Consider the following 25704-nt stretch of genomic DNA (forward strand, 5'->3'; position numbering starts at 1 on the left):
GACAAACTTTCAGACACGTGTCTCCATCCCTCCACCTGGCACCTAGTCACCACGGCGACCACAAGTCCAGACAGCTGTGAAGCTGAGCCTTCTAAATAACATCCACACACTTGTGCCTGTCGGTTTCCGAGCTGATAAAAGGTTTAGGATTGTATTCACATTCTTTTTTTATTTACACCAAATCAGACATCAATGGCTGCACAGGATTACTTAGGTTTCGAGAAAGCTGAGACTGAAAGGGCAAAAAAACACAAAAAATAACAGACATTTGATTCACTTCATAAAGAAGCCCTGAAAATAAGGGAGACAGATGTTTACATTTTCTTTCTGTTTATATTTGGGACAAATCTCCTGGGTTTGTTCTTTTCCCATCCAGTCTGGTGAGATGCTGACGGAGGAGTTTTACATACCCCTGGGGCATATGTGAGACTTTTCGTTAGCTATACTAACGCTGTTTCTATTTGGGTTTGGCCGGGTTTGATCTGGATGGTGGTGGATCGCGGCTGGCTGATTCATGGCCTGGGGGGTGGGGGTGGCTCACAGGTGAGGTGTGGCTGTCTCCCTCGGTGCTGACGCACGCTGTATCACTGCCGGCCAGGTGAGCTCGCCTTTATAAACAGCGGGGCGTCTGCCCAGGGATTCTCACTCCCGAGTTCCCGACGAAACAAAACCGCAGACACACAGATCTACGAGCCGCCGGTGAGCTACCAAAACTGTGAATTTGGTTTCTGTTAGATCCTGCTGTTTCTGATAATCGCTGTTCCTGTCTCTCCCATCTTCCTTAGTGCTTTATATCCCCTATGGGTGTGAGTTTGCAAATCTGTAGCTGTGGTGTATCAGCATGTAATTACAGAGCTGTGATCACAGACTGACTTCAGAAATTTCCTTTCCTGAAGTTTTGTGGCTTTCAGTTGCAGGAGTTTTAAGTGGGACCACATGAAGATTTGGATTCTACTCCCCGTAGCAGGTGTGTACCCTTACTGTGGATATATTCATACAAATATGTATGCATACTTTACTATACTATACTCTACTATACTATGCTATGCTATACTATAATATACTACTTAGTTTCTTACTGTGCTATGGATATATGGCGGAGAGAGCCTGGAGTATTTTAATATGCAGTGATGCTCTCTAAGCTTGTTGACCCTTGTTAAGAAGAGTAATCTTTAAACAATAAAGATGATTTAAATGGGAGTGGGGGAGGGTCTTGGTTATGTGGGTGTTGAAAATGTAGTGGGGGTGTCCTGCTAATGCGGATTGTGTAAAGGGGGAGTGTATACTGCAGTTATCTTTGTGAGTATGGTGGAGGGTCTCTGTAATTCTTTACTAAATTCTCTCTTGTACACCCTGCAGCTCTGGCTGCGCTCTGCGGCGCCCAGCGAGACTGTCAACGTGGAGCCTGCTACCCCCCATCAGGGGACCTGCTTCCGGGCCGGGACACATACCTCCGAGCCTCCTCCACCTGCGGCCTCGCCGCACCCGAGACCTTCTGTACCCTATTAACACAGGTATGACCTTTTGCACAACATAAAACCAATTAGCATCTTCTGTATATCAAACTCTTATGTGGCGTCAGCTTCAGAACATCATGTTCTGCTGCCACAGGGACCGGGCTGAAGAAAACACATCTTACCTTTCAAGAAATGTAAAGATCCTAGTTGTGTAAACTCCATCTTTAACCCTGATTAGGAATTTAATCTTCGTCTTAAAAGTTAGGCCTTCATGTCCAGCATCAGTACTTGACCTCACAAATGCTCTTCTGGATGAATGGGTAAAGCCTTCCCAGAACAATGACAGCTGTTATAGCTGCAAAGGGGTGGGGGGGGGGCAGCTCCATATTAATTCCTATGGAATTAGAATGTGATGTCATAAATGTTCCTGTGGGTGCAAGGCCACCCCTGGCCAAACTGGGGCCCTAAGCAGAATTTTATTTTGAGCCCCCCCCCCCCCCCCCATTTCAAATTGCAATTAACAAGACATTCAATAAATGACAATCAGGGTCGCTGGAAATCTCCAGTCCACATCTAGACAGAATGATCCTCTCTTCTGTCTCCTGACTAGCAGGGTGGCAGTTGGGGTGTTTATGCCACAAAGTTTTTCTTTTTTATTTCAACAACAAACCCACCTTCACGTGACGCACGAACCTCCTCTTGCTTTGACTTTTCTTTCTTTTGCTTGCTCCTGATTCATATTGCCGTTTGGAGGCCATCTCTCCACCTGCATGGATCCAGCTGCCTGTCGGCTCATTTGACCGCTGATTGGTCAGATGCTGCCTGCTGTCAGTCACTGCGGCAACGCCTGCGGTGTCAGATTACTCGTCTGTTTTTTTCTCTCCTGCCTTGGGCTGACTTGGTGCTCTATGCGTGCCTCAAGGCAGCGACACGCATCCTCTGCACATTTGCAGAGAATGTGTCCCCTTGCCGAATATGGGCCCCCCATGGACCGTTGGGCCTTACGCACAGCGCGTGTTCTGTGTGTAGGGAGGGGCAGCGCTGTGTGGGTGTAATGGCCAGGGGGCCTAATACTTTTGCCCATATAGTGTATCTTATCACAGTTTCTTTTTCAACACTGATACATATTTTTTAATACTGAGGAAAGTCATTACCAAGACTAATGGCGACAGTCATTGCTGTAGCTTCAGGGCAGCTATGAGATCCTTAGCTATGATACATTCTAATGGGAGGCAGCAGTACTCAAAATAAGCAGCTTTAGGATTGTCGTTACGGTCCTTCTATAGAATTTCTGGTCATAGAACTTTAGCCACCAACAATGACAATGGTTCAAATGACATGAAGCTCTTTTTCTTGTGTGTGCTGTATGTATGAGTGTGTGGTTTCGGGTCGGTTTGGAGTTAGGTCGACAGTTCTGTTTGTGAAGGAAAGATAGGCAAAGACAGTCGTTTTCTGGCACAATGCCTCATTTTTCCCCCTCTACCACCTCACCAGGAGGGGCTACCAGCCCCTCCCTCTCTCTGTTCCCAGGGGCCAGATGTTGCAATCTTACCCTCTCTACCTCTGGCTCACTTGGCAGCTAGCAACTGGAGAAAGAGATCATCCATTTCACAATGTTGTTTAAAAAGGCATTTTCTATCAATCGTAGCTGAACCCAAACTTTCAAATTGGACTGAAGAATGTGTTACTCAGTGTAATGATTTTTGGCAGTCAGCTTTAAAGCAGAAATCTCTCATTTCGTTTGTCAGATTGAACACTAAATCAAATAACCTGAACAACCTGCTAGTCAGTAAAAAGAGTTTGTTAGTCTATCTGGTTCTTATGCCAGGATGACATCCTAACTTCATAGTATCTTTATAGTTTTAAGTTAACCCAACAGTAATTTCTATGAGCAGATTCCTTGTCTCTGATTTTCACTCTCATTTGGTGTAATCATTTGGAGTTTTTCAGTAGCCAGGTTTTGTGAATTATAACACGTTTCAACAAGTTGCAATGGAGTGAATCAAGTTACAAACATAATGAATAAGATGTGTCAGGTGATAGATGGTGTGGTGCTTGGGCACGCCAAGGGTGAACAAATATCTGATGCTCAGACCGCTAGCATAGCTTATGGATAGGTGCATTGACTCTTACCAGGCGTATAGATAGGTGCTCTGACAGTTAGCATAGCATATGGATAGGTGCTATGACAGTTAGCATAGCATATGGATAGGTGCTATGACTGTTAGCGTAGCGTATGGATAGATGCTCTGACAGTTAGCATAGCATATGGATAGGTGCTCTGACAGTTAGCATAGCATATAGATAGGTGCTCTGACTGTTAGCATAGCATATGGATAGGTGCTATGACTGTTAGCGTAGCGTATGGATAGATGCTCTGACAGTTAGCATAGCATATAGATAGGTGCTCTCACTGTTAGCATAACATATGGATAGCTGCTCTGACTGTTAGCGTGGCCCACTGAGTTTTAGTGTAGCACATAAATGGGGGTTTTGATTCGATTAGTGTAGGTTGTCTTGGTTGCTTTATGGATCTATGTAGCAGAATATAATGTGAGATAGGTCAGATTTAAGGATAGCATCCTAAACCCCAACTTTGACTTAACAAACCCTATCACAAGTCCGCTAAAAATATCATATTGAGGGAACAAAGGGTTGAGAGAACATTGGGCCCAGAAAACATAGATAAGGGCACTATGGGATGTACCCTGAGTGCCAGCAAAGCATGTAGATGTTTACTGAAGGAAGGCAGCCAGTGAGAACCTGATATTACCGAATATGAGCCCATCGTTGCTCATTATGGAACATTTAAATATTACACCTTATATTAATAATGAGTCATTATCAGGGATACAGGGCATCCCGTTAATTCCTGTTGGCTGTGTGCTGTTCTGTAGCAAAGCATTAGTCTCCCCTTATACCGCAGTAATTATATGTTGTCTACAGTGAGTCTCACTGTGGTGAACAGCATCCACACCCATCTGATGGGCAGAAACAAGGAGCAGCTGTGTTGGCCTGTGGTTTCTCTCATAAATGAATGACCACCAAGGCTGAGGACATGAAGGCTTCAGACAGACGCCCCGTAGGTGCAGGACTGTGGGCTTATGGCACACGATGGCTACCTGCGAATTCGCAACACAAAGGCTATTAGATGGTTCTCTGTGTTCTTACATTTAACTTTTAACTTTTCTTTTTGGAAATCCATTTCCATCCATCCATCCATTTTCCAATCACTCATCCTGGTCAGGGTCTCAGGCAGCATAATATATAAGGCAAGGGTACACTCTGGACAAGAAACCAGCGAAATCTATAAGTATCCATACTTGGACTTTCTCTGCAGTAAAGTACAATAAAGTTCCTGCATTTTCTAAGCAAACAAACACTAGTGTGCATTACTTTTTTTGAGCAATGCTTCAGTCTTACTGTTAGACGGCCGCAAATAAGCTAAGTCTGTCCTTCTAAATCTCTATTACTTTACCCAGGCTTAGCATTAGACTCCCACTCCTTCTCCTGAGACCTTTCGCAAGCTTTTGCTGTTATTGTGGCCGGTGAACTTCGCTCTCTGGGGCGGGCAGCCAGTCTGTGCACGGTGGATGAGTTGTCTGAGATGACTTTTACTTGAGGAACAAAAACTTTACCCAACTAGAGTAGGAGAGCTACAGAGTTCCAGCGAAAGCACAACAACAGGCAACATTATGTCTTAACCTCCTAAAACCTTGCAATCTTGGAATCACTCAGATGAACAAATATTTTTGCCGACGCTGATTAGCTGGTGTGTGAGCACTATGTCTGTTACCATGCTGGTGACACTATTGGTTTGACTTATACAAGACCTTCACACTTAAAAATGAAAACACATTGAAACTAAGATACAGAGAAATTGTACCCATAAGGATCTGATTATATAGGTCAGGGAATGTATTGAAAAACAGCCAAGAAACAACTTGGCTTGGTATTTGCTGGGCTGGATCACAGAACATGCCAGAAACTGCACTAAAACCAGAATGTCATAGAATATTTGTGTAACTTTCTGTTTTATTTTTGCCCTGCTATTTTTCAATGGTCTGTTGAACATGAACGTCTCTCCCCTTTCCATAACCGCGTATCCTGAACAGGTTAACAATGAGCCGGGCGCTTATCCCAGGAAGTACAGGATGCAAAGCAAGCGATAACCAAGGCAGAAGGATCCCAGTCCATCACAAGCATAAGACAGTCAGGCTGCTGTTTTGACTTGTTAGCAAATAGGCCCTTTGCTGGTCCAAATTATAGTCCCTGCCCTGTCTGTGTGCATGCTGGGTGCTATCGGCATGCTGACACAATTCACGTGACCAGTGTCACAAAATAACAGGGTAGACAAACACAAATCCTCACAGAGAGGCATAAAATACAGTATTCATGCTAATTAAAGATCACTTTTGTTTGGTGTTGATAGCTGAGCAGGGTGTGATTATCTGAGACCTTTTCTTTGGTCCATGTCAGTAAAGTTTCTAGAAGGTTCCAATTATGGGGCTTCTTCCCCAGTGCCGGGTCAGTGGGCCCCATGCCCTGGGCCCTGGGCCCTGCTCTCTGACCACAGCTGGCAGATATCAGCGCCATTAATGTCTGGTACTCAAAGCCTCCTGTGTGTGAAGCAAGGCAGTCTAGGAGCCAGCCCACAATGTGCATAGTGTTAGACTGGGTTGAAGCAAGGGAGCTTAGGTAGGGCATTGGGGAAATGTCCCTACCAGTGCTGTGGGCTTGGGCCTGATTTAATCACTACCAATTTTGGAACCAAACCTACACCCTTGGGCCAAAGCAATGTGTATGTATTTATGGTGATGTGGGAAGGAAGGGGCTGTTTTAGGGGTGTAGTGAGATATACAGATTTTTTGCTTTGAGAGCAAGAGATTTTCTGTTATGTTGCTTGGCTCACCTACCCGTCGGTATGTTGAGAGTGAATAGTCCTGTCTTAATGATCTGTGCGTTTTTTTACAGCATTATAAAATCAAGGGGGCTTTAAATCTATATATATTTTAATTAGGTATATTTAACTTCCTTTGAAGAAGTCAGAAAATAATGTTTAATCCACCCCCAATTCCCTCCAGATGAATCTGGAATAAATTTTGAGTCCTTTTAAAATACCTCCATGCAGATTAAAACACAGAAGAATGGATGGAGAAGGTTCTGGAATAGCTAGCAATAAGATTCCTTAAAGGGCTCTGGCCTCATATCAACAGACTCTGACCCATCAGGCTAGTTGTGCCAGATCTGACCTTCCATAACACAGAAAGCAAATGCACCGGACCAAAGTTCACATGGGGCAATGGGCTGACATGCACACAAGCGCCCTGATGAAGATCGCCTCCATGCGGCACTGCAAGCACTGCAAGCACTGCACTGTGTGTGTCTTTCCTCTCTGCCCCACCTTAGGGGAAGGTCAAATGTTGCCCCTGTGACTCCCGGAACCCATCAGGCCAGAATGCCCACACCATCCGGAATGTTCTCTCTACTGCCGGGCCAGGCAGGTGGTGGCAGTCTGAGAAAGGTGAGTCCAAGAAGCGACTGTGCGAATATCCCACCCACCATCTTCACCGACGTCCCTAACCCCCCCCCCACACACACACACATACACACACACACTTTGTTACTCCTCCAGGTCACCCCATGTTGTTACACATGTTCCCGCTCACTTAATTAATCCTGAGTTTGAACTTTTTTTAATCATCAAAGCAAATTTCTGAGGTAAAGTTGCTTTTGTTTTGTTTGTTTTTGGTCCATCTCATGAGACTTGAGTCTACCTTTCATTTTCATACCTGCCATGAAAATGTTGCATGTTGTGTTTTAGATTGATCCAGATGCTGTTCAGGCACGTTTGGTGAAAACCACACCAAACCTTTGTATTACTTTGTTTGCATAAGTGTTCTTTGCATCATGAAGTTGAACAGTATGTTCTTAAGATTTGGGAATCGTTAGTGTTGGGGATAAAACAGTTCGGTAAACTTGGGGTGTCTTACTAGATATACCCTGTGGTCCATATAACTGGAGGAGAGCTGAAGAATGTAGAGGACGAGGTTACACTGCCACCACATCTAGATAACAGAAGGAAAAACTGCCCTTTGAGACAGTAAACTACGGCTTCCCCTTCGTAGCTCAGCTGCTGTGTTTGAATTTACCTGCCATGGAGACAGCGGGACAGGCTGTAACCAGAAGTGGCACCTCCCTGTTCCCTGGCACATTTTGTACAATTCGCTCATCATTGTGACGTCACGTGCAAACTGCCCCTCCAGAAGGGGGGTGGGGTGCTGCTGCAGAACCTGCCGTGTTAGTTTGGGAACATGATGTGCCTTATTATCTGCCTGCAGGTGTCAGCCCTGTCACTCTGCAGCTGGACTTGCCCCACCTCCTTCAGCTGGACACCCTGACGATGGATTTCAAGGTAAAGAGCAACTACAGATTGACTAGTTATAATAACAACTGTAAATGTACCTGTGGTGAGAGTAATTGCTTGGTTTGTAGGGACCCCGGCCCAATGCTCTGGTGGTTGAGCGCTCCACCGACTTCGGGAAGACCTGGCAGCCCGCCCTGTACATGGCAGAGGACTGCAGCTCCGCCTTCCCAGCTACGAGAACCACGCTGCCGCGCAGCCTCCAAGAAACCTACTGCTATGCACTGCCACCATTCCCAGCCAACCCCTACCTGGACAGCACTGTGAGTCCTTGCCTTTCACAGCAGGGCCACAAGGGGGTGTTACTCCAGTGACCTGCTTTGTTCTCATGCTGTTCATTACTGTTTAGTCATTTAATTTAGTCATTTGGGGAGCAGCATGTGGCTCAGTGGGCTAAGCCTGTGTGCCTGTAATCAGAAGGTCGCAGGTTCAAAACCAGCCTCAGCCTGTGGGTCCTTGAGCAAGGCCCTTAACCCCCAGCTCCCTGGGTGGCAGCCCTTTGCAGACAACTTCCTCTAGGAAAAAAGAGGAAGTTGTGGGAGGCGTAAAGACAGTTTCCCTACGGGGACAATAAAAGTATCTATTATTATTATTTAGCTTGAACTGCATGCACTGAAAATTGATCTGTTGACATGGGTTAATCTTAAATAGCAAATATTACTATTCAGTCTGGTAAATATCTGCTTCTTTGCAACTTACCATTTTAACCCAGATAAGTTTTATTACCATCCATTCTAAGAACTTCACTCAAGGGTACAAAAGCACATACTTCAATGGGTGAACCAACATCCGGTAGAACATTCTGGGAACCACTATACTATCTGATGCCCTCATAAAGCCCATGATGTATGATGTAAGCATTTAGCGACCAAAGCAGACCTTTCACCTGTTCTTCTCTCCTCTGAACAGATTCGTTTCAGTCCCCTAAGGCAGTTCTCTGCGATCAGCAGCCCTCTGAGCCATAAGGTGGAAGGTAGGGGGTGCTACACCTGAATTTCCTAATTGGTTATATTTGGTAGAAAAGCAGGGTGCTCTCATGTCAGTATGGAGAGGAGGTCGTCTTGTTGTTCTTTGCTAGTCTGGGCTGTGGACACCTGACTAACCAAAAGCCCCTCCCCCTCGCCCCTCCCCCCAGAGGTGTCGGGTTTCACCAACCTGAGGGTGAACCTCACCCAGCTGGGCCCGATCACCCGCACCACGGGACGCTCAGCCAGCCTCTTCTACGCCCTCAAGGAGCTGCGGGTGATTGGCACCTGCTTCTGCCACGGACACGCTAACCGCTGCCTGCCAGATCCCTCCAGCAACCAGCTGCCCTCCGTGGAGGTAAGACACCCATGCACTCAGGCAGTGTTTTCCAGTCCGGTCCTCAGGACCCTGCAGACAGTCCAAAATGTGGACCATCTATGGGTCCCTGAGGACCGGGTTGGAAAACACTGCACTTAGGTGCAGGGACTCCAGTACACAGACACACCCACATGCACACATAACACTTAGTGTTTATGACTAGTGGCAAGCAGAACATAGGCAGAGTGATCACTTATAAATAGCACTGAATCATAGCTCCCAATGGCTCTAAAATGTAAGATTTTATCAGAGGTGGACATTTCAGGTCCAGAAAGTAAAAATCCAAACCAGGATTTTGTTTCAACCGACCAGCTAAGTATAAAGAGTCAGAGTTGCAGAGTACTCAACTGGTTGGTTGAAACAAAATCCTGGTTTGGATTTGGCGGAAATGTCCGCCTCTGGATTTCATAACTAATTGACATTAGATATTATAGGAAGATGGTAGAATGTAATGGTCAGTGGTGCAGCTAGAGATTTTGGGCCCCCAACCCAGACAAATCCTGTTATGTTGCAAATGTTTTATGGCCCTTGTCACTCAGGGACCCTTGGAATCATGATAACTCCCCCCGTTTAAGGCATCCCTGGTAATGGTACTTTCCTATTTGTGTGTGTTTCCTGTTTGTGCAGGTGAGCCAGGTGTGTGACTGTCAGCACAACACTGCAGGAGTGAACTGTGAGCAGTGTGCAGATCTCTACAACGACCTGCCATGGCGACCCGCAGAGGACGGCCAGACACACACCTGCAAACGTATGGCCTGTCCCTCCACCAATGGCCACGCAGAAGGATTTTAATTTGCATAATTCATTGATAATGGTCAACACTATGTACAGTGAGTTGCAGGTTTTTATGAACACTGAACAGTGCTGAAATCCTAGCAAGTACACGTAAAAAAATGTTTTTTCCTGTCAATTTCTATTGTTTGGTTCTATAATTGATAAGGTTTAACATGGACCCCTAAATTTAGCCTTGAGCAAGATGCTAGTGACTAATTGAGAAACAAAATGACCTGGCAGAATTCACACATAATGTCAGAAGCAATGAGAAACAGCTCTATTTCTCTGGAAAATTTAAATCAGGGCTCCCCAACTCTGGTCCTGGGGGGTCAGAATCCAACACAGTTTGCAGATTTCCATGCTGAAACACATCTTACCGGGTTTCCTAGGTATGTTTGGACGGGGAAATCTGCAAACTGTATTACCTTCAAGTGTTATATTTATATTCGGTAATGACCTCTGGCTCCCCCTGTAGGCTGCGAATGCAACAACCACGCACATCGCTGCCGATTTGACCAAGCGCTCTTCGAGGCTAGTGGTCGGCGCAGTGGAGGAGTGTGCGAAGGCTGCCTCCACAACACGGCCGGCCCCCACTGCGATCGTTGTGCCCCCGGATACTACCGCAACCCTGGAAGCGCCATGGACCGCCCGGAGGCCTGCCTGCGTGAGTGTCCGCCATTAGCATCCCCTCGGGGAAAGGTCATCTGCTGCAGAAACCAGGTCACTGAAGGGAAGCTCTTTCCTCTTATACGGCAACCACTGCTTCCAGTGGATGGTTTTAACTTTATATTAAGGATTCAATTGAAGGATTATTTCTATTTGTCACAGATAAGATAAGATAAGATAAGATAAGATAAGATAAGATAAGATAAGATAAGATAAGATAAGATAGCCCTTTGTTAATCTCACAATTGGGAAATTTGCATTGTTACTACGAGGGACTACCATAGGTGAGTAATTCAGGTCCAGAGAGTAAAAGTCCAGACCAAGATTTTGTTTCAATCAACCAGTTGAGTATTCTGTGAATGTGAGTCTTTATGGTCAACTGGTTGGTTGAAACAAAATCTTGGTCTGGACTTTTACTCTCTGGACCTGAATTACCCAACTCTGTTCCCTCAATAGACATAAATAATCAGAAAGAAATACTGAATAAAAACACAAAAAGAAAAGAAAGACCAGAGAGAAAAAAAAACTAGAGATGTACAGCATCGTAAATAATTAGTGTGGTGCTGTTTTCCTGTGTGCTGCCTGGTTCTTGAGTTCTGTCCAAGCTGGTCCTTCCAGTTGGGTTCTTACTGTTTGGGCAGGTGGTGTTGTGTGGTGGGGGTACTGACTGGATCGCGTTTGGCCCGCAGGTTGTCAATGCAGTGCCCCAGGGACCAAGGATGGAGGACTGTGTGACCCCGAGACCGGAGCATGCCACTGCAAGGCTAATGTCGAGGGCCTGCAATGCCACCGTTGCAGGGCCGGTCACTATGGGCTGAGCGAGGACAACCCCCTCGGCTGCAGCAGTGAGTGACCAACCGCAGAGCGAGCGCTCGCCCACACACTGGCTGCAGTGCGCTCACCCTCATCTCCATGTGTGATCAGAGTGCTCCTGCGGCTCCCAGGCCGACAGCCCCTGTGATCCAGTGACGGGACAGTGCCGCTGCCCCCCCAATGTGCAGGGCCCAGGCTGCAACCGCTGTGCCCCCAACCACTGGAACCTGCTGTCTCCGAGAGGATGTGAGCCCTGCAACTGCGACCCCAACAACTCCTACGGCCAAACCTGCGACCAGGTGATATTCTCTCTTGTTTACTCTGTGCAGCACTTTAGATTGGATGGACTGCTACTGCTTTTAATGGCAGGAAAGGTCTTAGCTAAGGATACTAAACTATTGTAGCAAAAATCACGCTGTATGAGATTTCATTTAAAAATCCTGCTGAGAATTAAATTATTTTTGGGTTCACCCAAGTCAGGGTTCCCCATCTCCGATCCCAGAGGACAAGAATCAAATACCATCCATCCATCCATCCATCATCTCCCGCTTAATCCGGAGTCGGGTCGCAGGGGCAGCAGCCTCAGCAGGGAGACCCAGACTTCCCTCTCCCCGGCCACTTCGTCTAGCTCCTCTGGGGGGACCCCGAGGCGTTCCCAGGCCAGCCGAGAGACATAGTCTCTCCAGCGTGTCCTGGGTCTTCCCCGGGGTCTCCTCCCAGTGGGACATGCCCGGAATACCTCCCCAGGGAGGCGTCCCGGAGGCATCCTGATCAGATGCCCGAGCCACCTCATCTGGCTCCTCTCGATGCGGAGGAACAGCGGCTCTACTCTGAGTCCCTCCCGAATGACTGAGCTCCTCACCCTATCTCTAAGGGAGAGCCCAGCCACCCTGCGGAGGAAACTCATTTCGGCCGCTTGTACCCGCGATCTTGTTCTTTCGGTCACTACCCAAAGCTCATGACCATAGGTGAGGGTAGGAACGTAGATCGACTGGTAAATCGAGAGCTTCGCCTTTTGGCTCAGCTCTCTCTTCACCATGACAGACCGATGCAGCGCCCGCATGACTGCTGACGCCGCACCGATCCGCCTGTCGATCTCCCGCTCCATCGTTCCCCCACTCGTGAACAAGATCCCGAGATACTTAAACTCCTCCACTTGGGGGAGGACCCCATCCCCAACCCGGAGAGAGCACTCTACCCTTTTCCGGCTGAGAACCATGGTCTCGGATTTGGAGGTGCTGATTCTCCAATCAAATACAATTAGCAAATTTCCCTGTTCAAACACATCTACTAAACCTGGTAAGATGTGTTTCAGCAAACTGTGTTGGATTCTGACCCCCCAGGACCAGAACTGGGGAGCCCTGACTTATATTTTTTGGAGAGATAGAGCTGTTTCTCATTGCTTCTGACATTATGTGTGAATTCTGCCAGGTCTTTTTGTTTCTCAGTAATATGTCACTGGCCTCTTGTTCAAGGCTAAATTTAGGGAGCCGCTGGCTAAAGTCATCATTGGGACCCTGCCTACATGTCACTTTATGCTGCTGTACTAACCAGAAAAAATGTGGGGCCCCGAGAACTCAGGACCCTGGGCTAAGGCCCTGTGCCTAAGTCTGGCCTTAGCTATATTGATGACTGTGTTCCATGTCCATGAACGCCATGTTGCTAACTTTGCACCATCAAATGCCATGTAGCTAATTATGTGTAGCATCACTAATTCTGTGCAATGCTTCTAACTGTGCATTGTAAATTGTGCTAATTGTGCTCTGTTTAGCTAATTGTGGGCTGTGCTGTTAACATTGTCCACTGGTTTTTCAGCTGACTGGTCAGTGCCAGTGCCGTCCAGGGTTCGGAGGGCGAACCTGCACAGAATGCCCAGATAACACCTACGGGGACCTACGCACCGGCTGCCGACGTAAGTGTTCCCCTGAGTCACCTCTATTCAGTCATGCATTAAGCATTGATTGGCATTAAGATGCAGCAACACATTTGTAATTTGTATCATTGTCACTCTCTTGTCCCCCACAGCCTGTAAATGTGAGCAGAGTGGTACAGCCAGATGTGACAAGCGAACAGGGGCTTGCATTTGTCTCCAGGGAGTAAGGGGGCCTCGCTGCGACACCTGTGCCCGTGGGCACTGCAGTCACTTCCCTGCCTGCCCAGTTTGCCCCTCCTGCTTCTTCACCTTGGACCAGGAGCTGCGCAACCTGACCCAGACCCTGGAGCGACTCTCGTCTCGGGGCTCCAGCTTGCCCAGCGCCAGTGTGCCTGACCTGAGCCTCCGCATCCAAGCCCTGGAGGCTTCCCTTAGCCAGATCCAGAGCTCCCTGCAGCTCCCACTGGAATCAGCCAAGCGCACAACCGAGGTCCTGGGAGAACTACGCCGTCTGAGGTGAGCCACTGGAATTGAGTCACGGGCCTGTCTGTACTAGTAAAACCACGCTTCATTAAAAATTTGCTGTATTTTCCTGTCGGTTCAAAGAGGGTTCTAATCATACCTCCAAGCAAACCATGAGCGCCATCTAGTGGAGTCAAAAAAATATAGCAAATGGTTCATGAGGTGTCGTTTTGGCCATCACAAGTCCATATTCTTCATGTAACAGAAACTAACATGTCCCCCATACCAAATGAACTACAGCAAAGAACAAACTGGCCATGGCATAAGAGAAATGTCATTTTCAGCTTCAGTCTGGCAGAAATGGCGCATACCATGGAGACTTTAGTTCTGTATAGAGACACACTACAGAAACCTACAGCAGCCATAATTATAGCACTGGTGATGGATCTATAAAATCCACACATGATCCGTGACATTATACCTATGAAAAAGGTATTTGACCTCAGCTGAATAAGAGTCCACCTGAGCAATGGTTTAAGGTGTGTATAAGAGTCTAGTAATAGATCTGAAGAGTTGTGTGAGTGTTCCTCACGTAGACCGCCATGCCTGCCCCCTACCTGCCCACCCTGTACCCCCCCTGCAGGGACCTGGCAAACAGCGTGGATCCAGGCGCATTCCCAACGGACACAGGCTTGACATTAGCCTACGAGCTTGGAGACCTCAGTGCTAGCCTGCAGTCTTTAATGCTGGAATACAACCACAAAAGGGACAGTCTGAATGGAGGCTCTACCAGCAACTATAGAGGTGAGGCGTGGCCTGCCTGGCTGTGCTGGTCCCACATGAGTGCTGTCCGATGTATGGTCCTAATATGTGTAGGTGTGTGTGTGTGTGTGGTTCAGTGTCGTTCAGACAGGCTGCTCAATGGCTTCTCAATGAGAAACTCAAGCTTGTAAAATCTCAAGATCTACAAAAGAGGCCACTGCTGGTCTAGATTTTTCATACAGTTTTGGGAAAACAATGACCAAAAAGTTACAAAGGGTAAATGCATTTATATAGCGTTTTTGTACTCCTACGAGGACTCAAAGCACTTTATATTTCATGCCACACATTCACACACCACTGCCACAGAGGCTGCCATGCAAAGCACCAACCTGCTCACCAGGAGAAGGAACCAGGGCTCAAACCTGCAACCCTGCCAAATGATAGCACTACTTCCTGCGCCACCATCTTCCCCAGGGAGGGGTGATGGAGTTCAGAACAACTTAACTAGTAGTACCATGAGCACTACATACATAACGACCCAAATCCAAACGAGCGTAACCGGCTGGCTGACAGCCATGTTTTTGTTGTGTTTCTGATGTAACTGGAGTGAGAACTACCTTGCAGAGCCTTTCAAGATGGGTAGTGGAATATCTTCAAAATTTCAGGGGGGTGTCTAGAATGGGACTGAGTTCCCCCTCATCCTAACCTTCTCGTCCATCCTCCCACAGGACCCTTTTCTGCCATACAGTTGGCCTATCAGGACTCCAAAGAGGCCATGAGGAAGGCGCAGGCCAGCCAGGAGCTGCTGAAGCAAGCTGCCCAGGCTCGTGGTGACACACTCTCCCTGGTTGACCGTGTCCAGCTGACCAACACCAGGAACCTGGAGGGACTGGAGCGAGATCTGACATTAGGGCCCAACCTCACACCCATAGCTAAGATGGTGAGGGTCAACCACATCTTGGAATACAACTGATAGAAGAAAGTCTGACCAAAATATCCAAAATTGTGACCCTTTGCTATCTATTGACCTGAACTGATCAGTCTTACGATTCTTAAGAATTTGGGAACTTGAATATATCTCACCCAGTTCCTGAGCAACATAAAACCTTAGCTAAATTATTTTACCCCTTAGTCCTAGACAATACGGCTGCCCTGACAGCGAGTGGTACTGCTTTTACAGGTGTGTGGCAGCACTCGATCTACACCCTGCACCCCTCAACAATGTGATGGACTGCTGTGCCCCACTACTGCCTCTTGTGGCCAGGAGGAGGACTGCAATGGGGCACTGCCACTGGGGAACAAAGCCGTGGCAACTGCAGAGGAAGTCAAAGCTAAGCTGAAGAACTTCAACGCCAGAATTATCCAGGTCGCTGATCAGGTATGACACGATGTGTGGGGATTCTTCTTCTTGTCTCGCAGAAGACATCACAGTAGAAATGCATCATGGAAATACAAAAGCATGCAGCCCAGGGACATTTAATAGAGTAGAATGTCCTCATTTGATTGGTCCAGATTGTCCGAACTCATTTGATTCCCGTTGATGTCATGCCATCTGTAAGAAAGGACTTCAGCTGACAGTATTGTTATGCAAAGGTGAGTATTCGGGTGACTAATTCTTTGCTTGTTTTTCCAGATCCAAAAAACACAAGATTCGGCAAATCAAGTGAGGCTGACAACTGACGATCTAGCTACTCAGATCAAACAAACGCGGAACACCCTGGAGGCAGACCTCAGCAGTGCCCGACACTTTGTCAAGAAGCTGAAGGACTTACTCACAGGTACGTTTCCTGCATGCTGATAATTAAAGAGGATAAGGGATGAGAAAGGAAGTGATGGAGAAAGTGACATTCTTAGAATATGACAGTGAAGACTACATATAAAATCCAATGCCAGTTTAACACCTTTTTTACAGTACTGTGAAACACAGCCTTGTCATTTTCTTTTGCTATATCAACTGATAATCATTTCAATGCGCTATAAAGTAAGAGTGTCTTTGTGTTTATTTCTATGTAGTTGTGTGGTTTGTTAAATCTTTGTGTGTATGTCTGCCAGGGTGGGTATTACAGAGTAGGCAATTTTGTCTGTGTGCTCTTCCAGACCCAACCTCTGACCCAGCCATCATCCAGACTGTCAGTGAGGGTGTCCTGAACACCAAGTTGCCCCTTAGCCTGGCTTCTCTGAAACGGAAGTTGCAGGAGATCCAGCGTCTTGCCGTCAGCCTACCTGACAGCTCCAGCATCCTGACCAGCACCGGCCCACAACTGGACAAGGCCCGAAGGCTGCTGATGGAGGCTGAGACTGCCAGGTACTGACATGAGGCAGCTGCTCCCTTAGTGGGCATGCTCAAAACAAACGGTACATTTTGGAGTGGTTTATGTGTGTGTGCCTTACCACCGCCTTAACACTGCTTAACACCACCTTAACACTGCCCTCTAATTCTGGCAGAGATGATGCCTTGGAGGTGGGAGGTAAGGTGAACAGCTTTCTGAGCAACTTGTCGAGCACAGAGGGCCTGATGGACAACCTGGAGGCCAAGATCCAGGGAAGCCTGGGGCAGCTGGACCAAGCAAACAAGAATATTGCAAAGGTAGGAAACCAATTCAATGTTGATGGAATTATTAACTCTGGACCCATGTTTATTAAATTTGATGTACTTGCACTTTTACATGAAATTTGAACTATTGACTGATTCAAGGTTTCCTGAATGTTTTGTCTGGATATTAAATTTCATGTTTTTCCCCCCACCTGCCTCCCTTAAACTGTCAGGCTAATGTGGAGCTGGGCCCTGCCCTAGAGACAGTGAGAGGAGTGGAGGGCATAGTGAGGTCCATGCAGCCACAACTGGACAACCTGAGGACACTGGTGCAGAGTGGGTCACAACTAGCCAATAAGGCTCAAGATCAGGCTCAGGAGGCTCAACAAGAGGCGATGGCTGCTACCACGGTAAGCCAATGGGAATTTAGAGTTGCCCGGGAAGGGGCAGGCTCAAGCTTTCAGTGCTAGGATGTCACTTCCTGAGTAGAGAATCAGTTCCAGATGGAAACGGCTGTGGATTTCTGTCCACTGAAAGACTGATTTATGAAGAAAACACTTCTCATGATCAGACATTTCTCAAGGGTATTTGTGTGTGTGTGTGAGTGCAGGGCATACAGACCCTGGAGGACCAGCTGAAGCATCTACAGCAGAAAGCAATGGAGGCAGGTTGGGGGAGTACAGATGATGTCTCAGCGGAGAATGTGAGGAGACTACAGGAGGAGGCTTCTGCCCTCATCCGGGACACCTCTGGCATGATGAAGACATTAGCAGGTATTTTAGTGTTGGCAGCATGCTGGACATAGTGGGATGTAATTGGTCATCCTGAGAAATTGCAGCCCAAGACTTGCCATTTTCTGACCAAGACCTCTCCGTCCTTCCTACCAGCTCGGGAGGCATCCCTGCAGGAGGCCACGGACCAGCTCCTCCGGAAGGCTTCGATGCTGAATGGGTTGGACATCCAGGTGCAGGATATCCTGGCCAACATTCGCAAAAGGGCCTACATGCTGAGCCACTGTCAGCTGTAACCCCGACCTACCTGGAACTCTTCCTAGTCTGCAAGGAACCCCCTCCCTGAATTATTTATTCATCCTGAAGCAAAGAGTCCAGGACTTGGATTAATATCCAGATCGATCCTGGGATTCAAGTTCCAAGGAAATCTAGCAACTACGATGCAAATCACAGACAGACAAGAGATGGTCTCTGGTTTAGACAGTAACGACTCAAACACTCTCACTTTTTGGCATGCAAACATGAGTCAATAAGGTGTAATAAAGAATATTTTGTGACTGTGAATGTCTGCCATTTTTGCAAGCATGCAATCAGGACAAGCATTTGACTAAAAGCATTTGACATCTACCGCTTTTGTCAATATAAGAAAGAAGATTGCAGTTTGATGTGGTTTGGTATTTATTACTTCAGTTAGGACACAGATAGTATATGGTTACAGATGTGAGGGTAGGATGAAATAGTGGTCAGTGGATCACGCTGGGTAGGCCACGGGTGTGATTGCCACCCTCAGAATCGTGGGTCTGGAGTCTGAACGATCTCCCTGTGTGACTCAAAAGAATCTGCAAAGATTTTCGATCCTTTAGCGCTAATGCTAAATACAATTTCCATTGTTAACACCAGCAGTAGGCTACGAGTAACATGGCTTCATTACAGAGACCACTAATGCACATCGGTTGGGAAGATCTCAGGTTTTTCCACCTGTAAATGGCACAAGCAGTTGGCCATATTGTAGCATCCAAAATATACTGCATGATTTCCTATTTTCCTGCACTGCTAAACCAACAAAAAAAGAGAGGACATTCCAACCTCGTTCTCTTCCACCAAGTCTTAAAAACTTATAAAAATCCAGAAATGGCAGCATGGACACAGAGAGGCTGGACTGAAATCTAATTTGAACTGGCTGCTTCTCTTGCTTAATCTGTAACTGTGATGTGAGCTAATATGTTAACTATTGATAAGCCAGGCCATATTTGCAGCGATGCGGTAACCAAGCACAGCTGCCCACACAACCAGAGAAAGAGTCGTGACTCACGAAAGTCACCACAATGACGACACAAATGAGGCCTGGGTTGCATAAACTTGCAAATTACAGATACTCCGTTCCCACTGGCTCTAATGCCAAGTGCCAATTAAAATATACAGCACCCGTTTTAATAATGCAGTGCAGCCGTGGACTCTTACACCCAGACAGATAACGCGCCAAAGGCTGTAGGCTGACCCAGAATTTGAGAAGGAACTCAGACGCCTTAATCTGCAGCCCATAAGCCATCAGCCTGTAGGAGAGAGAAAAAGAGAGGCACATTAGATAGAGTCCACCTGAATCTCCCCATGACCTTGCTGGAATCTGATCTGTGCGATCGGACATCCCTATCCCTAGCCTAATGGCTGGTTCCCAAAGTGCTGATAAAATTACCGTCCTCTACTGGCATTCAATGGTATTGCACTCTCTAATCTTCATACTAGAGTACCTATTAAACTGGTACAGGCAGCAAAAGTAACAAATACACCACAGTCATGTTTAAAAGGTTCCTATAATTCTAAAGTCATAAGGGTTTTTATTACTCGAACCAAAAGACTCTATAGTCCTAACCAAGACCTTTCTCTGCCACAGGGGCCCTGCAGTCCTATTTTATAGATTCCACAACCTTACCTTGCAGATTGCTACCAGACATAAAGTCGTACAGTACAGTAGTTCTTAACTTCACCCCTTCCACCCCCGATCTGCAGGTGAGTGTCGCACCTGCCTCAGCTCTTCCCAGTTTGCTCCACGGGAATGAGCTCACATGATGGAACACATGGTAGTCTGCACCTGTTCCTCCCTTTCTGACTCTGAGGTCATGGACTCCTTTCTGCAGCACAAAAACCATGCTCCTGTTTTAGCCCGTCTCCTAGCTTAATAAATAAATAAATAAAGCAAAGGCAGGGATGTGCTGGGCAATGTACCTGCTGGTTTCTATGGTAGCAGCCTGGTTTGCATGTTGACCTGATGGCGGTATAAATAGGGGTTCACTCAGGTTAGCCTGCAGCAGGTAGAAATTCCTGGGCTTCCTGGAACTGGACCGAGCCATCGTGCACTCACTCTCGGTACCACTAGTCAGGATCCCGTTGTGTTCCAGGTTAGCATTGAGCCGCTTGTTCTCAGGATCAGTGGGGGAAAGGTCTCCATTCACCATGAATCCCTGTTGCCCGTCAAGGGTGGGTCCAGAGTAGGCAAGCTGCAACTTCTTCAGGTGATTAGCAGCTGCTGTCGCAGTTAATGTTTGCTAAATAGGAAAAAACACACATACACCTCTGCCAAATACTCCTTTATATTGTAAATGCAATGATTTTGCAGATCTACCCTGGGAGCTTAGAGCAATGCTACCCTATTGCAGCCATTTATCAGCGACGACCCTCTGCCTGCTAACTCCCAAGGAAGCTGGGAGCACACTCACCCTCCACTTCCACGTGGCAAAGTTCTTTTGGATCTGCTCACTTACGGAGTGATAGATGTCCTGGCTCTTAGCTGTGTTTCCCATTATCCTGCCAGAAGGGACAGCGAGGACTCGGTCAACAGGAAGACCTTCAGGAACTTTCCAGCGTAACAACAAACCTTTAATCCAACCATAAGTTCTACGTTTCTGTCAGGATCTGGCCATGTCTCATTTATTTTGTTCCCGTTTGGCCAGTAGGTGTCGCTGGCCATCCTGTTTCCTCTGTCTTGTAGCCCCTCTAACCCTATACTTCATATAGGGTCGCGACTAAGCTGGCATGGTAAAAATTGGGTCTTGATGCAAAGAAGGTTGAGAACCACTGGTTTAGACATTTGTAGCTGTCACATCTGTAGTGTTTCCATAGTCCTGCTCTCAGTATTTGCTCTGTTCCCTAGTATGTTTATTTTGTGGGTTTTTTTGTGTCTGTTCTTATTTCTCTCATTCAGTTTCATTTGTGTCCAGCTTTTGGTAATAAAGCCCTTTTTCTTGGAGCCGCTCTGTGGATCCTCCCACAATTTTTCTGTCCTTTTGTCATGTCCCACCATAAGAGTTTCCAAGTTGGCATTTTACTTACCAGGGGTGTCGAAGTGCCTGCTCTGAGGTGTAACGTAATTCCGAGTTCTTTTGCATCATGTTGCGAATGAAGTCCTTTGCTGAGAGAAAAGCCAAAGACAGCCACTAAGCCTTAGAGACAAATCAGAGCTGAGCTCCCTAGACATTATCTGCTTTTGCCACTAAGCACCGAGCTACTTCGTCCTTCCTGCGTCCTGTTTTGTCGACTCACCAGACTCAGAAATGTCATCCCAGAAGGGAGAATCAAATTCATACTGGGCCTTCATGATCTTCGCGTAGAGCTTGGTCTCATTCTCCTCGTAGAAAGGTGGGTATCCACATAACCTGGAGAGGAACAGAGGCAAGTATATTCTGGAGATCTGCTCTCAGGATAAGCATAGTCAAGCAATATCCTGACAAGCTTACTCATTAACAACAATTCAGAGAAATCAGGCTATCCTACTGACAGGATTTGTCTCCTTCAGGTTAGTCCTAAGTAAACCTGAGCCATGTTTTTCAGGACAGATCTGGATCAGTACCTTTAAAGGACAAATAATGGTCGATACCTTCAAAAGGATCCGAAAAAATTTAAATCCTGACTGACATCACAATTAGTAAATGTCATTAATCAGGTTCTCATACGGAAATTGATTACTCAGCAGTCCTGATGAGTTCCTTCAGTTTCCTTCCTTGTTATTCGTACGTCCATGGATACTTTAGTAGGAACCCGGACACTGAAAGTCTGGACTAACCTGGAATGGTAACTAAGACACTAACAAGCTTAATAGGAGCACCGTGCTGATGGATGTGATACAACTTGCATCAGATTACTCACAGGATGTAAGTGATGACTCCAATAGACCAACAGTCGACAGTTTTGCTGTAGTGCTTCTGGGCTAAGATTTCAGGGGCTGTAGGGTTGGACATAATATTTAACCACTGAATCATTGAAATTCACACTGTTTGAGCTGTTGAGCCCCCCAGTTTTGCCTTACCCACATATGCCGGCGTTCCACAGGCCGTTGACATGACTCCGCTGTCCTCCATCTTGGAGAGACCAAAGTCACTAAGCATAATCTTGGCATTTTCATCCTGGCTGTAGTACAACAGATTCTCTGGCTATCAGGGGACAAATCAAAGGACATCAATTTGTCTCTTTTCCCAGACTTCCCTCTTCCTCACAGTACCCTTTTGAAAAGGTAAGCAAAAGATATAAGGGTAGAGATATGATCAACCCTTAGAGACCAATTTGGAGCAGAACAAAGATTGTAACTATTTTACACAAAAGGTTATGGGATTTATATAATAATATGCAATTATTTCCAAAAAAATAAGAATTAGCATTCTAACATATGCACATTCCTTAATGTCAAGATGTGCTCGAAGATGGGTGTGGTGTGGTGTGTGGCAGCACACCTTCAGGTCTCGGTGGACGATGTTGTTCTGGTGCAGGTAGCTCACGGCCTCCAGCACCTGTCGGATCACATGGCTAGCATCCTTTTCCGTGAATGTCCCGCGCTCCAAGATCCGGTCAAACAACTCACCGCCAGAGACGCTGCAGAACAGGCCGGTGATCGGACGAGACATGAAGGTCAAAACACACTTAATATGCACAAAAGATTAAGATTAAAGTTAAGATTAAGTTACACTTAATCTTAATTCTGGCTAATAAAGATTACAAAGTGTCATTTTGTCCTTATCTCAGTTGAAAGTAAAGCATCTCTTGGTTGAACAAGATAAAAAAATATATATTTATATGTTAGTGGAATAGGTGCAATATTTCTATAGTAGGAGAGAGAACTTCAAAGCATCAGCAGGTCATGATTGATCAGTACTCACAACTGCATGACGAGGTAATAGTGGGTGTGGCTTTCATAGAAATCCTCCAGGCCAACAATGTTGTCATGTTTGATCCTGAAATACTCCCAAAGCAGAGATCTGACTTACCACCATAGCCCTGATACTGTAAAGCAGGTGGGCAAGTGGACACCCTTCCAGTTACAAATGCCTCAGAACTACAGAGCACCTCTCACCTCCCCCAGGTGAGGGCCTGCAGAACCTCCCACCTCCCCCAGGTGAGGGCCTGAAGCACCTCCCACCTCCCACAGATGAGAGCCTGCAGCACCTCCCACCTCCCACAGGTGAGGGCCTGCAGCACCTCCCACCTCCCCCTGGTGAGGGCCTGCAGCATCTCCCACCTCCCCCAGGTGAGGGCCTGCAGCACCTCCCACCTCCCACAGGTGAGGGCCTGCAGCACCTCCTACCTTCCGCAGATGAGTACCTGGATTTTCAGCCAGGACACAGTAAGGAGGTCAAACTCTCCACAGTCCAGCTCTGAAGTGCGACCCTTTCCATCTTTTTTCATGAGGTCATCACCAATCAATATCGCTGCCTTTGCAGAAAACTGTACAGTTGTAATGGATTCCACTGTGTGTTTTCACCCCACAGAAGGGTTAATACTGTCATATCACAATAAACAGTATAACTCTCAATAATCCTCAGTCTGACTGAATACAGCATTCAGAACACACTTCCATGCCCCCCCCCCCCCCCCCCCCCCCATTTGAAGGTGAGTTTTATCTTACCTCCTCAAAACACTGATCTCATTCTCCAGTTTGTTGGCCTGGAGATGCTGCTTGTTCACGCATTTCAGTGCAAAATGGTTTCCGGTCTCCCTCTTCCTCACCAGGAACACCTCAGAAAAGGCTCCCCTGTTTGGCAGAAGGGGGGGTCCTCAGTGCCCTTTGTTAGCTCTGCCTGCTTCCAGCTCTCCCGTACTTGAGTCGAGTAGCTATGACACTTATCTGACCTACCTCGAGTCAACTATGACACAAGAAACCCAGGTTTTGTAATCTTCATGTTTTAAGTGCTGTACACAGAAATGGTTTTAATTCCAGATTTGAGGTGAAAATGAAGATTCAGCCACAGATAGCAAGGGGCTGTATCCAGCAGTTTGTCCTCTCTGAAGTTGCCCTGCTTTGCACATCTTCTCAGTGATGTTACCAGCCAGATGCCTCATATTATGAAGCCCACAACTTAATCCCAGCCCCCCCCACCCAAACCAGTTAGACCGACACTTACGATCCCAGCACCTCCAAAAAGTCGAACACCCCCCGTATGTCATCTGTGCTCTTCGTCCACATGCAGTGTCCCTCCATGCGGCCCATAACGCCTTGCTGGAGACTCCTGCAAGACAAGAGAGACACTCACCCTGCTACAATTCACTCTGGTTACAAAAACATTCTTGGAAAGTTACATTTCTTTAAGAATAAGAGGTTACAAAGTAAGAACCTTTTAAGAGGTTACAAAGTAGCCAAACTGGCTTACAGACAATTTTTACTTGAAACATTTATTGGGTAGATCTTTAGTACATATGTGTTCTTTACTGTGTCTGAAATTAAACTCACTATAATCTTAGAATTAGAATAATGCTCAGTATATTCTTAGAGGTACTGTACCATGGTATCTGTACTGTGGTACGGTTAATACATCATGCACTTTAGTATGTACTACGGTAGCGTTTCTTACAGGTACAACAGCATAAGCATATCCTGTCTACCGCCTGCTGTAGTTTGCAACATAAACAGCTTAACTAGTTTACCTACAGCAGAAAGTCATAGCCGGCCATATATCATACCTCTTCATAACCATACTTTCCGCACAGGTAATGCAATTTTACATTGCGCGATTAGATTTCAGGAATGCAAACATTACCAACCGGATAAATTACGCATTATTACCCATACGCATTAAAACGTTACTTGAAAAACAAATTGACAGCAAATGAATTATGTACAGAGTGGTATAATTAACATATAAACAGGACCCTTGCATGTGCAGGGTGAATTTTACCTGACGTGAAACACCGCAGATGGCGATGCTGCGGACGTCCGCCGATCAGAGATCCTGAAAAACAGCAGCAGATGAGACTCGGAGCCCGGGCACTTTACGGAAATAACATGCTGGGCAAGATTATAGGGCGATGACTTGCAAGTGGCTTGACTTCAGATGAACCCAGGGAGGTATGAATGGAAGCCCGTTATACAGACCTAGTCTTACTTGTCCTTGTGGCGATCGTTAGTAAATAAAGTTTGTGCTAATAAACTCATCGTTTTCAGTTGCATTAACATACTAAGCTCATTTCCAGTTCCAGAACCTTAACCTTCCACGTACATTTGGCCAGCCGTGTATTCTTATTTGTTGGAACTGACCGATATGATATTTTCTCTCAGAACTTGAGAATGAAAAGAAGCGGTGTGACGTAAGGTACAGCATAAGTTATGCATTATAATTAGGGGACGCCCTTAAAATGTATTTGTAACACTTAAAACGTTACTTAGATTTAAGATGGCCGACGTAATAAAGAATAACAGCAACAATATAACAGATAATAGCTTTGTTTACTTAGTTACCTGTCAGAAAATAAAGATGATAAAGCTCAGATAAGCATTTGAATAATGGCAATAACGAAGTGAACAAAAGAAACACCTCTTAAACAAAATGACTGAATATTATTAATAGGCTATTGTTGTGTCGCTGAATCAAGCTTTTCCAACTGTT

The 25704-nt window shown here is 46.4% G+C and overlaps 2 protein-coding genes across 5 annotated transcripts; one reads left to right on the forward strand and one right to left on the reverse strand.

The window, feature by feature from the left end:
- The first annotated feature begins 581 nt into the window (after positions 1-581).
- On the forward strand, positions 582-18403 carry lamb3 (laminin subunit beta 3). The gene is made up of 23 exons (XM_049022751.1): positions 582-699; positions 912-967; positions 1360-1514; positions 6867-6981; positions 7799-7872; positions 7953-8144; positions 8791-8854; positions 9017-9204; positions 9853-9973; positions 10475-10663; positions 11355-11510; positions 11590-11777; positions 13294-13390; positions 13504-13867; positions 14457-14617; positions 15304-15515; positions 15756-15953; positions 16209-16353; positions 16673-16880; positions 17021-17162; positions 17342-17518; positions 17719-17881; positions 17996-18403. Exons 2-23 carry the CDS (start codon positions 937-939, stop codon positions 18133-18135), a joined length of 3480 nt encoding a protein of 1159 aa, XP_048878708.1. The 5' UTR covers positions 582-699; positions 912-936; the 3' UTR covers positions 18136-18403.
- A 296-nt stretch (positions 18404-18699) lies between these two features.
- On the reverse strand, positions 18700-25365 carry LOC125747465 (calcium/calmodulin-dependent protein kinase type 1D-like). 4 transcript variants are annotated; one of them, XM_049022753.1, is made up of 14 exons: positions 25194-25365; positions 24997-25050; positions 24226-24330; positions 23730-23855; positions 22984-23058; positions 22561-22699; positions 22140-22263; positions 21980-22055; positions 21377-21489; positions 21167-21245; positions 20554-20641; positions 20063-20382; positions 19860-19968; positions 18700-19392 (listed from the first exon to the last, which is right to left on the reverse strand). In XM_049022753.1, the coding sequence occupies exons 3-13, from the start codon at positions 24309-24311 to the stop codon at positions 19899-19901; spliced, it is 1296 nt and encodes a 431-aa protein (XP_048878710.1). In that variant the 5' UTR covers positions 24312-24330; positions 24997-25050; positions 25194-25365; the 3' UTR covers positions 18700-19392; positions 19860-19898. The 4 variants fall into 4 exon arrangements, with proteins under 4 accessions (XP_048878710.1, XP_048878712.1, XP_048878711.1 ...); XM_049022755.1 differs by having other exon boundaries at positions 20063-20102; positions 20199-20382; positions 24997-25365; XM_049022754.1 differs by having other exon boundaries at positions 22140-22191; positions 24997-25365.
- Positions 25366-25704: the final 339 nt, after the last annotated feature.

The sequence above is a fragment of the Brienomyrus brachyistius genome, chromosome 8 (genome assembly GCF_023856365.1).
Source record: "Brienomyrus brachyistius isolate T26 chromosome 8, BBRACH_0.4, whole genome shotgun sequence".
NCBI classification, from domain to species: Eukaryota; Metazoa; Chordata; class Actinopteri; order Osteoglossiformes; family Mormyridae; genus Brienomyrus; species Brienomyrus brachyistius.

Bases quoted from the DNA above. Each gene is read 5' to 3' on its own strand.
- LOC125747465 (XM_049022753.1), bottom strand. From the start codon at position 24,311: ATGGGCCGCATGGAGGGACACTGCATGTGGACGAAGAGCACAGATGAC. The intron at 22,700-22,983 runs GTGAGTACTGAT...CCTGTTCTGCAG, and splicing joins TATTACCTCGTCATGCAGTT to CGTCTCTGGCGGTGAGTTGT. The intron at 19,969-20,062 runs GTACATTGCCCA...TTTGTGCTGCAG, and splicing joins GCTACCATAGAAACCAGCAG to AAAGGAGTCCATGACCTCAG.
- lamb3 (XM_049022751.1), top strand. From the start codon at position 937: ATGAAGATTTGGATTCTACTCCCCGTAGCAG. The intron at 9,205-9,852 runs GTAAGACACCCA...CTGTTTGTGCAG, and splicing joins ACCAGCTGCCCTCCGTGGAG to GTGAGCCAGGTGTGTGACTG. The intron at 17,519-17,718 runs GTAAGCCAATGG...GTGTGAGTGCAG, and splicing joins AGGCGATGGCTGCTACCACG to GGCATACAGACCCTGGAGGA.